General features: G+C 43.3%; 1 protein-coding gene across 1 annotated transcript in view; it reads right to left on the bottom strand.

Moving 5' to 3' along the window:
- The window catches only part of LOC126156153 (glutamate receptor ionotropic, kainate 2-like), a 281981-nt gene that overhangs the window by 171630 nt on the left and 93823 nt on the right, over window positions 1-16528 (bottom strand). Inside the window, exon 6 of the mRNA XM_049916279.1 lies at window positions 1379-1528. Coding sequence (XP_049772236.1) covers window positions 1379-1528 — 150 coding nt within the window. The remainder of the gene's footprint in view (window positions 1-1378; window positions 1529-16528) is intronic.

Raw genomic sequence — 16528 nt, 5'->3', positions numbered from 1 at the left:
CGTACACCACTGGTGATCGTCGAGGGGACACTGAATAGTGCACGGTACATCCAAACCGTCATCGAACCCATCGTTCTACCATTCCTAGACCGGCAAGGGAACTTGCTGTTCCAACAGGACAATGCACGTCCGCATGTATCGCGTGCCACCCAACGTGCTCTAGAAGGTGTAAGTCAACTACCCTGGCCAGCAAGATCTCCGGATCTGTCCCCCATTGAGCATGTTTGGGACTGGATGAAGCGTCGTCTCACGCGGTCTGCACGTCCAGCGCGAACGCTGGTCCAACTGAGGCGCCAGGTGGAAATGGCATGGCAAGCCGTTCCACAGGACTACATCCAGCATCTCTACGATCGTCTCCATGGGAGAATAGCAGCCTGCATTGCTGCGAAAGGTGGATATACACTGTACTAGTGCCGACATTGTGCATGCTCTGTTGCCTGTGTCTATGTGCCTGTGGTTCTGTCAGTGTGATCATGTGATGTATCTGACCCCAGGAATGTGTCAATAAAGTTTCCCCTTCCTGGGACAATGAATTCACGGTGTTCTTATTTCAATTTCCAGGAGTGTAATTGAGGATGTAGGCTGCAAATGTTAATCTAAGATGAGAAGTTTGGCACTGGAGAGGAACTGGTGGCGGGCCGCATCCAAATGAAACCAGTCAAAAGATTGATGACTCAGAAAAAGTTGTCACTCAGAACTTTCATCACCTCCACGACTGCTGAGTGTAGCGGCTGTTGGTCTGTTGTCGGTTGGCAGTGTTGACACCTTCTCCGTAAATCCTACTTTCCATTTTAAGAAAAAATTTGTTTGGCTCCTTTGGGTACTGTGCGCTGCAGATGTCAGTTTGTGCTCAACATATAGCAGAAACACAAGTGAAGTGGTGACATCAGATTCGGAAAGGCAAGTTGGTAGCCCTTCGCTGCTAAGAGTAACCTAACTCCCCGGTGTTTCGGCGATGACCTGAAGTTTAGAGTAGTCTAGCGACACATGCTGTCCAGGGATACCAGGATCGAAGTTATTCCTAAGCCTCTATACCTGGACTGCGTTAGTAACGGAATGATGTACATCTTCAGCCTTTCCAGTCTTCTTTATTTTCTCGTCTCACAATCAGTTACCACTGTTAATTCAGTACCTTTCCTACTTCTCATTTAGTATCAGTTTCAGGGTTTTAATGAAACCCTGTAAAAAATTATAGTTCTATGGTATAAAAGAGAAATGAACTGTGTATTATTATGTGGAAATTTAAGAACTGTTGTGCAGTCTAGCTGACAGAGAAAAATTGTATCAATAAATAAGGAAATATGGTTGCCATAGTTTAGATAAATGAACAGTGTGAAACAACAGCCAGAGAGAGAGAGTAGCAGGTGTCAGTACTGACGTCGTGCAGGGCCTGTCGAACGCCTTGGCCGCGCTTCCAGGCTGGGCCGTCGCACTTGAGGCTCTCAGCGTGTAGGGGTCGCTCCGAGTCCTGATGGAACAGAGCCTCGGACAACACGTCCACAGCGTCCTGCATCAGCGCCTCACCCGCCTGCAACACGCCACAACTCCTGCACTCTTGCGTAACTGAGTAGAGGCAGAATCATTTCTCTTGCTACACAGTGTGTTCTCAACGCTAAACTAGTTCTAGCTGAAACAGAATAAGCCTCAGTTTACCCTCTCAAAATATATTTTTTATGTATTAACTACAGCGGGTCGGAGTGGCCGTGCGGTTCTAGGCGCTACAGTCTGGAGCCGGGCGACCGCTCCGGTCGCAGGTTCGAATCCTGCCTCGGGCATGGATGTGTGTGATGTCCTTAGGTTAGTTAGGTTTAATTAGTTCTAAGTTCTATGGGACTGATGACCTCAGAAGTTAAGTCCCATAGTGCTCAGAGCCTTTTGAACCATTTTTTTTGTATTAACTACATCTCAAAGCTTCACCACGCTTTCACCTGCTCCTCATATTTGCGGCAGACTACAGCAAGCAGATGGTCATAAATTTGCTCGTGCTTATGGAAAAAATATCTTTAACTGGAATCTGCCACTAAAAAGATCAACTTATTTAAAAAGAAATCAGAATATTTATCATTATTTATGTGCCGTTTTTTATCCTTTATTGAGTTTCGATTCCCCCCGAAGGGGGCGGGCTGGCATCAGCTTAGTACGCTGCTCTTCAGCCTACACAATTTGTTTTAAAAAATGAAGATAGTAAATAATAAAATCAGGTGATAAAATCGGTGACTTAAATGTTAAAATGGCGGAAAATTGTGGAACTTAAATCATAAAACAAAGGATTGGTGATGCTAATAAAATACACAGGAAGCAGACAGGTAAAATAATAGACAGACAATTAAAAGACACGGTGACAGTCTGGTTTCTGTTTGCAAGAGATATAAAAATCACACCCACTGACAACATGATTTTTGTTCGCAACACTTTGGAAAGACGCACAACACTGAACACTCAATTGAACACTGCACTAAAAAGTTGGCACAAATATGATACACCACAGTCGAGGGCAGACAGGGGGAAGCTGGACAGAACATGGAAAGAAAAGGGGGGGAGGAGAGGAGAATCGAAGTGGGGGGGGGGAAGGAGCAGACGGAGGACAAGGACTCATAAGAGGTTGGAGAGGTTGGGGGAGGGGGGGGCTGGAAGATGCGAGAGGGAGTGGGGAAAGGCAGAGGACGGGAATGCAAAAGGACTCGGGGGGGGGGGGGGGGAGAAGGAAAGCAGAGAGAGGGTAGGTGGGGAAAAAAACGGGATGGGAGGGGGGGAAGAGGGAGCCCGGGGAAAGGACAGAGGAAAGGAGGGGGAGATGAGGATCAGAGTTGATAGGAGGGATAAATGGAGGGAGAGAGGGCATCATCCGGGAGGGGAAGTTGACAGAAGCCACCTTGGGAAAGGAGATGATGGTGCAGAGATAAGGGTTGGGGGGACACAACATTGAAGGCACAGCAGAGGGTGGAGGTTGGAGAGGAGAGGAGCAACCAGGGGATGAGGTGGATCAAGGCAACGGGAGGTGTAGAGTATGTGGATATGTTCGAGGAATAGGAGCAGATGAGGGAAAGGAATCAGGTCGTAGAGGATCTGCGTGGGGGATGGGAGGTGTATACTGAAGGCGAGGCAGACTGCATGGCACTAAGGATCTGGAGGGACTTATAGAATTTGGGGGGATTACGTGCCATAGAAGACATATAATTTTGATGACAAAAATTTGTCAGTTGATGTGACTAACAAGGGAATGGTCAGACTTGTCATGCGGAAACATGTATTGCTTTTTTTAGCACTGTTACTTAACTGTGCAAAAGGTCCGTATGCAAAATTGTAGCTGCTGAGATGAACTGGAAGTCACCTAAAAAAAATCACGAACATGGCTGTGTTTCCTGCTTGGCGCTTGCAGTGACAGCTGGCCACCCCTGGAAATGGCGAGTCGCGAGCGTTGTGCGCATGGTCGGGAAGTGCGTCCGTCTTACCGCGGCGTTCATTAAAGAGGAATATCGCTGCACGGTTTGTGCGATATGGTTGTTAAACTTATAGACGAGCATGTAAATGGCGCAGACATGTGGCTATAAACAACTGAAACACTCGATATTGCAGACTGTGAATCTACAGACGACGAAGACACCGACGAAAGTTGCACCCATGAAGACTCTTCGAGTGATAGTGTCACGTACCATCATCAATTATCTCCGAAAGTAACACCAGCAACTACAATTACCTTATCAGACAAAGAAAAAGCGGTGACGCATTGGTTGAACGAAAGTGGTAAGAAACGCCTACGTGTCAGTACTGTTCAAAATAAGTATCGCTTTGTCCGTTCTGAACGTGAATTGTATAGATGGAAAAAGGAAGTCGCTGGACGGCGTAAGAGTCGACTGGAAATTGCGACGGAGATAAATGCGCGACTTTTTGAGCTATTTACCGATGCCAGACAACAGTCATTTAGTGTCAGCGATACAATTTTGCGTGATTGGGCGTTAGAGATTGCCAACGCGATAGGCGCTAAAGAATTTACAGCTTCTCGAAGTTGATTAGTCGCTTCAAAAGATCACATAAAATTGTGGCAAGAAAAATAACAAAATTTGTATCGAGCTTTTCTTACGAATGCAAAAAATGAGATCGCTAGTTTTTGTGAATCGTACGTGTACAATGCAGGTCAGTCAGGTTTTCAAAAAGAAATGCGTGCGGAAAGAACACTGTCATTCAAAGGGAAAAAACATATTGAGGCGATTGCGCAGTCCACGACTGCACTCACCCATTCATACACTGCAGATCATTGCAATTTCCTGTCTATCACCGTGACAATATTCTCAAGCTGCAGTCAGTAGTACATTATCAATTCCCCCCCCCCCCCCCTCCCCACGGTTTCAGAATTTGATTACTGTAAATATGTGTGGCACTCGTCGAAATATACTGATACTACGCCTGATTCATTCCTAACACCAACCCAGTTTTGTCTACGGACATCTAACAACGTCTGTGATTCGCAGGGCTGCCATATGTAGTCTTTGCTTGTATGTTCTTGGTGCACAAAAAAACCTATGTTTTGAACATTGTATCAATATTTCGCATTTTTGCGGTAATTACAAGAAATAAAATTTGGACGTGTTCTAAACCGTATATTTATTTGTGTCTATTTCATAGCTATTTGGAAAGAATGTTGTAGATAACATATCAGCCATATTTGTCAACGAATGTTTCATTATCATACGATCGCTTTCGCTGGGGGAATCAGCTCTCTCACTTCTGTGGCAAGAGAGCGGCGCGTAGCTAACGCCACCTTGTCCCTAGATGGCGTTGGTATAACGTAGCGAGAGAGGTCAGGGTTGTACAAGACGCAGTTATAAGCGCGGAAACCATGCGACAATAATGTCTTACTTCATAAAATTGTTTACAGACTTCCAGGTCATGTCAGCAGCTAAAATTCTGCATACAGACTTCTTGCAATGTTAACTCACAGTGGTAAAAAAAGCAACACAGGTTTCGACATGACAAGTCTGACCATTCCCTTGTAAGTCTTGTGGCTGACTTAAGATTTAAGGAAATAAAAGAAAGAGGCAGGAGCTCTGATGAGAGGAAGGAGCTTAGAGGTGTGAGTTCTATTGAACTATGTGAGTTTAGTAAACTTAGAGTATACGCCTAATGAAATTGTGTCGGGAATTTGTCTTCAGACTGTGTGAATGGATCGAGTCAGGGCGATGCGTTGAAATCAGAGCTGCACAGCGCCAGGGTTGAGGACCAAACACAGCTTGATGAGGTTTTGAGTGCTACGTTTATGACAGGTATTAGAAACATATTTGGTGTGTGGAGCGCAAGTGACAACGACCGAGAGTAAATGCATGAATTTAAGTTGGACCATTATTGGGCTTGTTATTAGAAGTTACGGAATGCATTTGATTTTGCCCCCTGCACTCTACTTTCTTGGTTGCACATACTGGCTTAATATGGCTAATATGTTGCACTGTTTACACTTGAAGACTCCATTGGTCATCCTCATTGTGGTTCGTACGCTGATGGCAGATTATGCTTGGGGCCTAAAGATGACTCTTTTCCGAGTCGAAATTGGAACTATGTTTTGAATAAACGTCGTTTGAATTACAGTACAGCTGTTGGTTTCAATTTTCGCTATTCAAGTACATATGCTGGAGGCCAGTGCCTGCGCTACGGTGTAAGCAGATGGCAGTCGTGCGGGAACTCGGCAGGGGCCATGCATGGTGCGATAGTCGAGATTAGCTGACTGGCATTCTGGGAACGGAGGTGTTGGGCTCAGGAAGAGGCCGCTGTGCGGAGAGGAAGCAGAGGCTGTAACTTAATGAACAAACAGTTTCACCGAATAGATTCATATATACAAAATTTCAACAGCGGCCAGAGTGGCCAAGCGGTTCTAGGCGCTTCAGTCTGGAACCGCGCGACCGCTACGGTCGCAGGTTCGAATCCTGCCTCGAGAATGGATGTGTGTGATGTCGTCAGGTTACTTAGGTTTAAGTAGTTCTAGGGGACTGATAACCTCAGATGTTAAGTCCCATAGTGCTCAGAGCCATTTGAACCATTTTGAACAAAATTTCAACAGTTTTTTAACCCTGTAAAATAGTCTAATTTGATGTGATGTGTTGGATCATTTTGCAACTTTATATATCTTGTATGTTCTATCTTCATGTAGCAATTGTTAAAAAATTGTTGGAGATTTGTCGTAAGTTCCTATGGGACCAAACTGCTGAGGTCATCGGTACCTAGGCTTACACACCACTTAATCTAACTTAAACTAATTTCGGCTAAGGGCAGCACACACACCGATGTCCAACGGAGGACTCGAACCTCCGACGGATGGAGCCGCGCGAACAGTGGCAAGGTGCCTCAGACTGCACAGTTATCCCGCGCGACGCAAAATCGTAATTTACATATATGAATGCATGTTCCAAATAATTATAAATATGATCTTAGAAATAACAAAAGGCAGGTAATGTAGACTAGTTGACCTGTCAATTCCATGTTTACACTAGTTACGACAAACGTTGTCAAGGAATGCCACTCCCTAAGAATTCACAGCAATAATATACATGACAACCTTATATGTTACAGAACAGATTTCATATCCTATCACGTCACTCCTGTAGAGGCAAATAATGTGAGGAGACATATGTTACTGCTACTAACTGCAGTTGTCGTTTTGTAGAAATCGTGTACATACAGTTGGTTTCCTTTCCCTCTGTGTCAGATGCTACTAATGATGGATTAATAACCCGAAAATCAATTTGTCAAATAAACCATTATAATGCAGCTAAAGGTATATACAAGATGCTCTTTATATCTGAAATCTGCGGAGCCCCAAGCGTTCAAGATCTGCATTAGTACGAGAGTGAGTCAAATGAAAACCTTAAATAATTTTTTAAATATTAGTTATTGTGCAGAAGTGGTGCAAAGCTGTATCACTTTTCAACATAATCTCCCCCAAGCTCAATTCAAGGCCTCCAGAGCTTACAAGGTGCATAAATTCCTTTAGAAAAAAATTATTTAGGTAGTCCGCGCAACCACTCATGCGCCGCGTGGCGTACCTTTCATCAGAACGGAACTTCTTTCCTCCCATTGCGTCTTTGAGTGGTCCAAACGTATGGAAATCACTTGGGGCAAGGTCTGGTGAGAACGGTGGATGAGGAAGACACTCAAAATGCAGGTCTGTTCAAAAATGGCTCTGAGCACCATGGGACTTAACATATGTGGTCATCAGTCCCCTAGAACTTAGAACTACTTAAACCTAACTAGCCTAAGGACATCACACACATCCATGCCCGAGGCAGGATTCGAACCTGCGACCGTAGTGCAGGTCTGTGATTGTTGCAACTGTTGTACAGTCAGTGTGGGGTCTTGCATTGTCATGTTGCAAAACGACACCTGCTGACAGCAATCCACGTCGCTTTGATTTGATTGCAGCCCGCAGATGATTTTTTGGGGAACTGTGTATGATGCACTGGCGACAGTGGTCCCTCTGGGCACGTAATGCTCCAAAATGACGCCTTTTTCGTCCCAAAAGAGAGTCAGCATAACCTTCCCTGCTGATGGTTCTGTTGGAAACTTCTTTGGTTTTGGTGATGAGGAAGGGCGCCATTCCTTGCTCGCTCTCTTCGTTTCGGTTGGTGGAAGTGAACCCAGGTTTCATCCCCAGTAACGATTCTCGTTCAAAGCGCTGAAGACGTTCTTCACCAGCATCAACACGTCGTTCACTCATTTAAGGAGTCAGCTGCTGTGGCACCCATCTTGCAGACATTTTGTGAAACTGGAGCACATCATGCACAACGTTGTGACCCATGACTAATTCCTAAACATGCTGCAATGTCATTCAGTGTCACTCGGCGGTTTTGCTTCACTATTGCTTCAACTGCTGCAATGTTCTGTGGAGTCACAACTGACCTGGACGAGGAGCATCTTCCACTGAAGTCACACCATTTGCCAACTTCCTACTCCATTCGTAGACTTGCTGCTGTGACAAACATCCATCACCGTACTGAACCTTCATTCGTCGATGAATTTCAATAGGATTCACACCTTCACTACGCATAACAGAACGCTGTTCTTCCCTGGTGCAAGTCGCAAGTGGGGCAGCTATCTTTATACTGATACTGCCACCTACAGGCCATTCTGCCCGCTGTTTGTAGCATGCTTACCAACTTACAGGATAACGGAGCGAAATTTCTATTTGTTATTATAAACGTCTCAAAAATGATATCCACAGGAAGTGCAAAATGGCTAAGCAGGGATGGCTAGAGGACAAATGTAAGGATGTAGAGGCTTATCTCACTAGGGGTAAGATAGACACTGCCTACAGGAAAATTAAAGAGACCTTTGGAGAAAAGAGAACCACTTGCATGAATATCAAGAGCTTTGATGGAAACCCCGATCTAAGCAAAGAAGGGAAAGCAGAAAGGTGGAAGGAGTATATAGAGGGCCTATACAAGGGCGATGTACTTGAGGACAATATTATGGAAATGGAAGAGGATGTAGATGAAGATGAAATGGGAGATATGATATTGCGTGAAGAGTTTGACAAAGCACTGAAAGACCTGAGTGGAAATAAGGCCCCCGGATTAGACAACATTCCATTAGAACTACTGACAACCTTGGGAGAGCCGGTCCTGACAAAACTCTACCATCTGGTGAGCAAGATGTATGAGACAGGCGAAATACCCTCAGACTTCAAGAAGAATTCAAATGGTTCAAATGGCTCTGAGCACTATGGGACTCAACATCTGTGGTCATCAGTCCCCTAGAACGTAGAACTACTTAAACCTAACTAACCTAAGGACATCACACACATCCATGCACGAGGCAGGATTCGAACCTGCGACCGTAGCTCAAGAAGAATATAATAATCCCAGTCCCAAAGAAAGCAGGTGTTGACAGATGTGAAAATTACCGAACTATCAGTTTAATAAGTCACAGCTGCAAAATACTACCGGGAATTCTTTACACACGAATGGAAAAACTGGTAGAAGCCGGCCTTGGGGAAGATCAGTTTGGATTCCGTAGAAATGTTGGAACACGTGAGGCAATACTGACCCTACGACTTATCTTAGAAGAAAGATTAAGGAAAAGCAAACCTACGTTTCTAGCATTTGTAGACTTAGAGAAAGCTTTTGACAATGTTGATTGTAATACTCTCTTTCAAATTCTGAAGGTGGCAGGGGTAAAATACAGAGAGCGAAAGGCTATTTACAATTTGTACAGAAAGCAGATAGCAGTTATAAGAGTCGAGGGGTATGAAAGGGAAGCAGTGGTTGGGAAGAGAGTGAGACAGGGTTGTAGTCTATCCCCGATGTTATTCAATCTGTATATTGAGCGAGTAATAAAGGAAACAAAAGAAAAGTTCGGACTAGGTATAAAAATCCATGGAGAAGAAGTAAAAACTTTGAGGTTCGCCGATGACATTGTAATTCTGTCAGAGACACCAAAGGACTTGGAAGAGCAGTTGAACGGAATGGACAGTGTCTTGAAAGGAGGGTATAAGATGAACATCAACAAAAGCAAAACAAGGACAATGGAATGTAGTCGAATTAAGTCGGGTGATGCTGAGGGAATTAGATTAGGAAATGACACACTTAAAGTAGTAAAGCAGTTTTGCTATTTGGGGAGCAAATTAACTGATGATGGTCGAAGTAGAGAGGATATAAAATGTAGACTGGCAATGGTAAGGAAAGCGTTTCTTAAGAAGAGAAATTTGTTAACATCGAGTATTGATTTAAGTGTCAGGAAGTTGTTTCTGAAAGTATTTGTATGGAGTGTAGCCATGTATGGAAGTGAAACGTGGACGATAAATAACTTAGACAAGAAAAGAATAAAAGGTTTCGAAATGTGGTGCTACAGAAGAATGCTGAAGATTAGATGGGTTGATCACATAACTAATGAGGAGGTATTGAATAGAATTGGGGAGAAGAGGAGCTTGTGGCACAACTTGACTAGAAGAAGGGATAGGTTGGTAGGACATGTTCTGAGACATCGAGGGATCACCAATTTAGTATTGGAGGGCAGCGTGGAGGGTAAAAATCGTAGAGGGAGACCAAGAGATGAATACACTAAGCAGATTTAGAAGGATGTAGGTTGCAGTAGGTACTGGGAGATGAAGAAGCTTGCACAGGATAGAGTAGCATGGCGAGCTGCATCAAACCAGTCTCAGGACTGAGGACCACAACAACAACAACAACATTACAAATTTAAAGTTTTCATTTGACTCACCCTCTTGTTTAACTTCCTTTCGACTACCAGTTCATTAGAGACGGAGCAAAACCCCGGACCGGAGAAGGACGAGGAAGAAAATCGGCTGCTCCCTTTCAATGGAAATATCCCGGCATTTTGTGAACTGAGTGACACCAACGGCGTGTAACGATGTAAAAAAAAATTTGCTCCTAGGTACTGAGCTGCATATAATCATTTTGAATGGTAAGGTTGTAATGGTTCTTTATTTACGTCACCATTACGGCACTCCAACCCCAGTTCTCGATACCAGTAATATCGCACTACTTTTCTGCGAAGTAACAGACATATTTTTGTGACAATATTCACATTTGGTTTTATTAATGTATGGGTACTCCGATGTATCGATATATTACAGTGATATGGTTCTTGTGTGTATTCATTTCTGTGAGACTGTCATAATCTTTGACTTACTTGTAACCGTTTTGGCGCGAATGTGCACAGAGCAGTCTGTTTCACTTTGCAGAAGTTAAACTGTTATTTCGCTTTGTAAAAGAACAGTCAAGTCTTATGTTTGGTGTAAGCGGAAATTAAATATATGAAGATTGATACAAAACTGTTTTCTTGGTGGTGTGACAATTAAGAAGAAGTATATGTGAATTTACAAGAAGTTTAACAAAAATGTGGATCGTGAATACCAAGTCAAAAATTATTTCTACCATACCATTGTTCTGATCTGGGATTGTTTGATGATTAAGAATTTCCTGAAAAACGCATTTGTCAGGTCTTCAAATATTGCTAAAATACAGATCTGGACCTTCTAGCAGTCAAAGTGGAATCATCGTAGAATCAACAAGATGAGCCATATCTACTTCGACGAAATCTACGTGGGAATCCGTTCAAGATAAGTGCCAAAATTAATGACTTTTTTACAGTGACTTCATTATTTCCATTACGACGACACCATCCACAGTCAATAACTTCTTTTGTTGCCCGATAAAGCTGCGTGAGCAACATTATTAATCTGATTTCTAACCTACTTTGCAAGTGGTGGTATTGTTAGAAGGTCAAAGCTGTGGGAATGGAAGTTGCTACGTCCTGTAATCTGCCCTACCTTTCGAGAGAGCGAAAGGGGCAACGGTTGTGTGGAAGTGGAGGTACATCTGTTAATTATGACAAAATGTTAGGAGACAAGAAATGAAGTCTCGTTGATATACTAAGGAGGGTAGATGCGATACTGTTTAGGCTGAGGAGCTGCGAAGTGCAGATACGGAAATGGAGTGTAGATGAACCCATGGGAAACAGCCTTGTTAGAGTGAAAGGGCTCACGTCATCCTTGTTAAAAAAACCATGAGCATATGACGCAATTTATGCAAATAAAACTGTTGTTTTTGTCTGTGAACGCTATGTAGAACACTGCTACCATAGAAAACCTTGTGACGTCAGCTGTCACAGAACACTGGTACAACAACCCTGCATCATTGCCAAAAAAGCGATATTTTGTGACGTCGGCCCAGCTGCATTACGAGCCCCTTCCTTAAGGCACCGTTCAGTAGAAAGATTCGATATGCAATTTATTACGTATCATATTGTTCCGACTTCGTTTTTAGTTCTGTCAGGCAGACAGTGTGTGCAGCTTGGTCCTCTTCTGAATCGTCAGGCAAGCACAGCAAAATATGACCTGGGCCAACAATAGATGTATATTGGAATCCATGTAGTCACGCACAGTTTCTCAAAATGTGCATCTGAAACTCGATGTTATATGGAGCAGTAGTTGTATGAAGCATAGCAAATGTGCAAAAGAAGCTGGAAACATTTGAAAAGCGGTGCTGTGAAAGGTTGCTAATTAGTGGGCTGAGTAAGTTCATAATGAAGTAGCGCCAAAATGAACAGACGTTGATAGAAGCCTCCGAGTAATCCTTATCAAAAAGGGGAACATTTTTGTGGGTCATTTTGTGCATGACTTTCGTTTTACATTAGTTCTCAAGTTGTTGTGGTTCGAACGTGGACATTATGAGCAGCAGAGAAGAGTGGAGATAAGATCTATATACAAAATACCTACGCAGTGCTATCACACGAAAAGATCAACCTGAAACAAACTGTGGGAAGTTTTTTTTACAACCTTCGTGCCTGGATAAAGAGCTTTTCCTATTTGAGACATCCGTGAACGTTGCTGCAGAAGACGATTTAAGAATAAACGCCCGCATCTCGTGGTCGTGCGGTAGCGTTCTCGCTTCCCACGCCCGGGTTCCCGGGTTCGATTCCCGGCGGGGTCAGGGATTTTCTCTGCCTCGTGATGGCTGGGTGTTGTGTGCTGTCCTTAGGTTAGTTAGGTTTAAGTAGTTCTAAGTTCTAGGGGACTGATGACCATAGATGTTAAGTCCCATAGTGCTCAGAGCCATTTGAACCATTTTAAGAATAAACTAAATTCCTTCAGCTACGACAATGTCTAAAGAAATCGTCTTAACGGCACTAAACCGTCGTTTGTGAATCGTTTACCGGCCGTACTCTGCCTCATTTCGCTGGTTGGAAGGCAATAAGCTTTTTATTTTTTATTTATTTATTTATTTATTGTTCCGTGGGACCAAATTAAGGAGAATTCTCCATGGTCATGGAACGAGTCAATACATGAAATTATAACACGATATTAGAAACAGATAAAATGAAATATAAAAAAACATATTCAGGTGACAATTCGTAAGTTTAAATGAAGAAAATTAACAATCTAACACTGGAATTTGCTTAATTTTTTAGCTCTTCCAGGAGCTCCTCGACAGAATAGAAGGAGTGAGCCATGAGGAAACTCTTCAGTTTAGACTTAAAAGAGTTTGGGCTACTGCTAAGATTTTTGAGTTCTTGTGGTAGCTTATTGAAAATGGATGCAGCAGAATACTGCACTCCTTTCTGCACAAGAGTCAAGGAAGTGCATTCTACATGCAGATTTGATTTCTGCCTAGTATTAACTGAGTGAAAGCTGCTAACTCTTGGGAATAGGCTAATATTGCTAACAACGAACGACATTAAAGAAAATATATACTGTGAGGGCAATGTCAGAATTCCCAGATTTTTGAATAGGGGTCGACAATACGTTCTCGAACTTACACCACATATAGCTCGAACAGCCCGTTTTTGAGCCAAAAATACCCTTTTTGAATCAGAAGAATTACCCCAAAAAATAATACCATACGACATAAGCGTATGAAAATATGCGAAGTAGACTACTTTTCGTGTTGAAGTGTCACTTATTTCAGATACTGTTCTAATGGTAAATAAAGCAGCATTTAGCTTCTGAACAAGATCCTGGACATGGGCTTTCCACAACAGCTTACTATCTATCCGAACGCCTAGGAACATGAACTGTACCACCTCGCTTATAATATGCCTATTCTGTCTGATCAAAATATCGGTTCTTGTTGAATTGTGAATTAGAAACTGTAAAAACTGAGTCTTACTGTGATTTAGCATCAAATTATTTTCCACAAGCCACGAACTTATTTCATGAACTACATTATTTGTTACTGTTTCAATATTACACACAAGATCCTTCACTATCAAGCTGGTGTCATCAGCAAACAGAAGTATTTTTGAATCACCTGTGATACTAGAAGGCATATCATTTATATAAATAAGAAACAGCAGTGGCCCCAGCACCGACCCTTGGGGAATGCCCCACTTAACAGTGCCCCATTGGGACTGAACATCACTACCACTCTCAATATTGCGGAGAATTACCCTCTGCTTTCTGTTCTTAAAGTAAGAGGCGAACCAATTGTAAGCTACTCCCCTTACTCCATAATGGTCCAACTTCTGCAGTAATATTTTGTGGTCAACACAGTCAAAAGCCTTCGTTAAATCAAAGAAAACACCTAGCGTTCGCAACCTTTTATTTAATCCGTCCAAAACCTCACAGAGAAAAGAGAATATAGCATTTTCAGTTGTTAAACCATTTCTAAAACCAAACTGAACATTTGACAGCAAATTATGTGAATTTAAATGCTCTAGTAACCTTGTATATACAACCTTCTCAATAACTTTAGCAAATACCGATGGCATAGAAATAGGTCTAAAATTGTCAACATTATCAATGTTTCCCTTTTTATAAAGTGGCTTCACTACCGAGCACTTTAATCGGTCAGGAAACCGACCACTCCTAAAGGAAAAGTTTCAGATATGGCTGAGAACTGGGCTAACATACATAGACCAATACTTCAGTATTCTGCTAGATACCCCATCATATCCATGAGAGTTCTTGGTCTTTAGTGATTTCATTATTAACTCAATCTCCCTCTTGTCAGTATCACGGAGGAGCATTTCAGGTAACAGTCTCGGAACACTTTTTTCTAAGAGCGCTATATGATTCCCTGTTGGGACTAGGTTTCTATTTAGTTCACCTGCTATATTCAGAAAGTGATTATTAAATACTGTACATATATGCGACTTCTCAGTAACACGGACATTCCCACTACGCACTGATTCTATATCCTCGACCTGTCTCTGCAGACCAGCAACTTCCTTTACGACTGACCATATGGTTTTAATTTTATCCTGAGACTTAGCTATTCTATCTGCATACCACATACTTTTTGCCCTCCTAATAACATTTTTAAGCACCTTACAATACTGTTTGTAATGGGCTGCTGCATTTAGATTTCGACTGTTTCTAACGTTTTGATATAATTGCCACTTTGTTGTACAAGATATTCTTATCCCTCTAGTCAACCACCCAGGCTGCCTGTTTGTGCTAGTACCCTGTTTTAAACGTTCTAACGGAAAGCAACTTTCAAAGAGCATTGAGAAAAGCATTATATTTATCGTCTACTGTATCAGCGCTATAAACATCTTGCCACTCTTGTTCCTTTATAAGGTTTACAAAGGTCTCTACAGCCACTGGATCAGCTTTCCTGAACAGCTGATGACTATATTTAACACGTGTTGCAGCACAAAAATCTTTTAAAGTTAAAATTTGTGCATCATGATCTGAAAGGCCATTCACCGTTTTGCTAACAGAATGCCCTTCTAGTAATGAGGAATGAACAAAAATGTTGTCTATGGTTGTTCTACAGTTCCCTTGCACTCTCGTTGGAAATAATACGGTTTTCATAAGATTATATGAATTAAAGAGGTCTACCAGCATCCTCTTCCTTGCACAATCACTTATACAATCAATATTGAAGTCACTACATATAACTAACTTATAAAGTGAACCAAGAAACTCCTCTAGCTTTAACAAAAATGTTACGAAATCGGAGTCTGGGGATCTATAAATAACAACAGTTAGAAGTTTAGCTCCGTTAAATTTAACCACACCTGCACAACATTCAAACACCTTTTCAGTGCAGTAATTTGAAACATCAATTGACTCAAATGGGATGCCGTTTTTCACATACATGGCTACTCCCCCACACCACAAAGAGCTCCTCGAAAAGCTGCCAGCCAACCTGCATCCTGGTAAAGGAAACCTCTGAATTATCTCCTTATTTAAGAAGTGTTCAGATATACCAATAATTTCAGAGTCAACATCTACACTCCTGGAAATGGAAAAAAGAACACATTGACACCGGTGTGTCAGACCCACCATACTTGCTCCGGACACTGCGAGAGGGCTGTACAAGCAATGATCACACGCACGGCACAGCGGACACACCAGGAACCGCGGTGTTGGCCGTCGAATGGCGCTAGCTGCGCAGCATTTGTGCACCGCCGCCGTCAGTGTCAGCCAGTTTGCCGTGGCATACGGAGCTCCATCGCAGTCTTTAACACTGGTAGCATGCCGCGACAGCGTGGACGGGAACCGTATGTGCAGTTGACGGACTTTGAGCGAGGGCGTATAGTGGGCATGCGGGAGGCCGGGTGGACGTACCGCCGAATTGCTCAACACGTGGGGCGTGAGGTCTCCACAGTACATCGATGTTGTCGCCAGTGGTCGGCGGAAGGTGCACGTGCCCGTCGACCTGGGACCGGACCGCAGCGACGCACGGATACACGCCAAGACCGTAGGATCCTACGCAGTGCCGTAGGGGACCGCACCGCCACTTCCCAGCAAATTAGGGACACTGTTGCTCCTGGGGTATCGGCGAGGACCATTCGCAACCGTCTCCATGAAGCTGGGCTACGGTCCCGCACACCGTTAGGCCGTCTTCCGCTCACGCCCCAACATCGTGCAGCCCGCCTCCAGTGGTGTCACGACAGGCGTGAATGGAGGGACGAATGGAGACGTGTCGTCTTCAGCGATGAGAGTCGCTTCTGCCTTGGTGCCAATGATGGTCGTATGCTTGTTTGGTGCCGTGCAGGTGAGCGCCACAATCAGGACTGCATACGACCGAGGCACACAGGGCCAACACCCGGCATCATGGTGTGGGGAGCGATA

The sequence above is a fragment of the Schistocerca cancellata genome, chromosome 2 (genome assembly GCF_023864275.1).
Source record: "Schistocerca cancellata isolate TAMUIC-IGC-003103 chromosome 2, iqSchCanc2.1, whole genome shotgun sequence".
In the NCBI taxonomy this organism is placed as follows: domain Eukaryota; kingdom Metazoa; phylum Arthropoda; class Insecta; order Orthoptera; family Acrididae; genus Schistocerca; species Schistocerca cancellata.
Note: the sequence above shows the minus strand (reverse complement) of the source record. Positions and strands in the feature narration are given on the sequence as shown.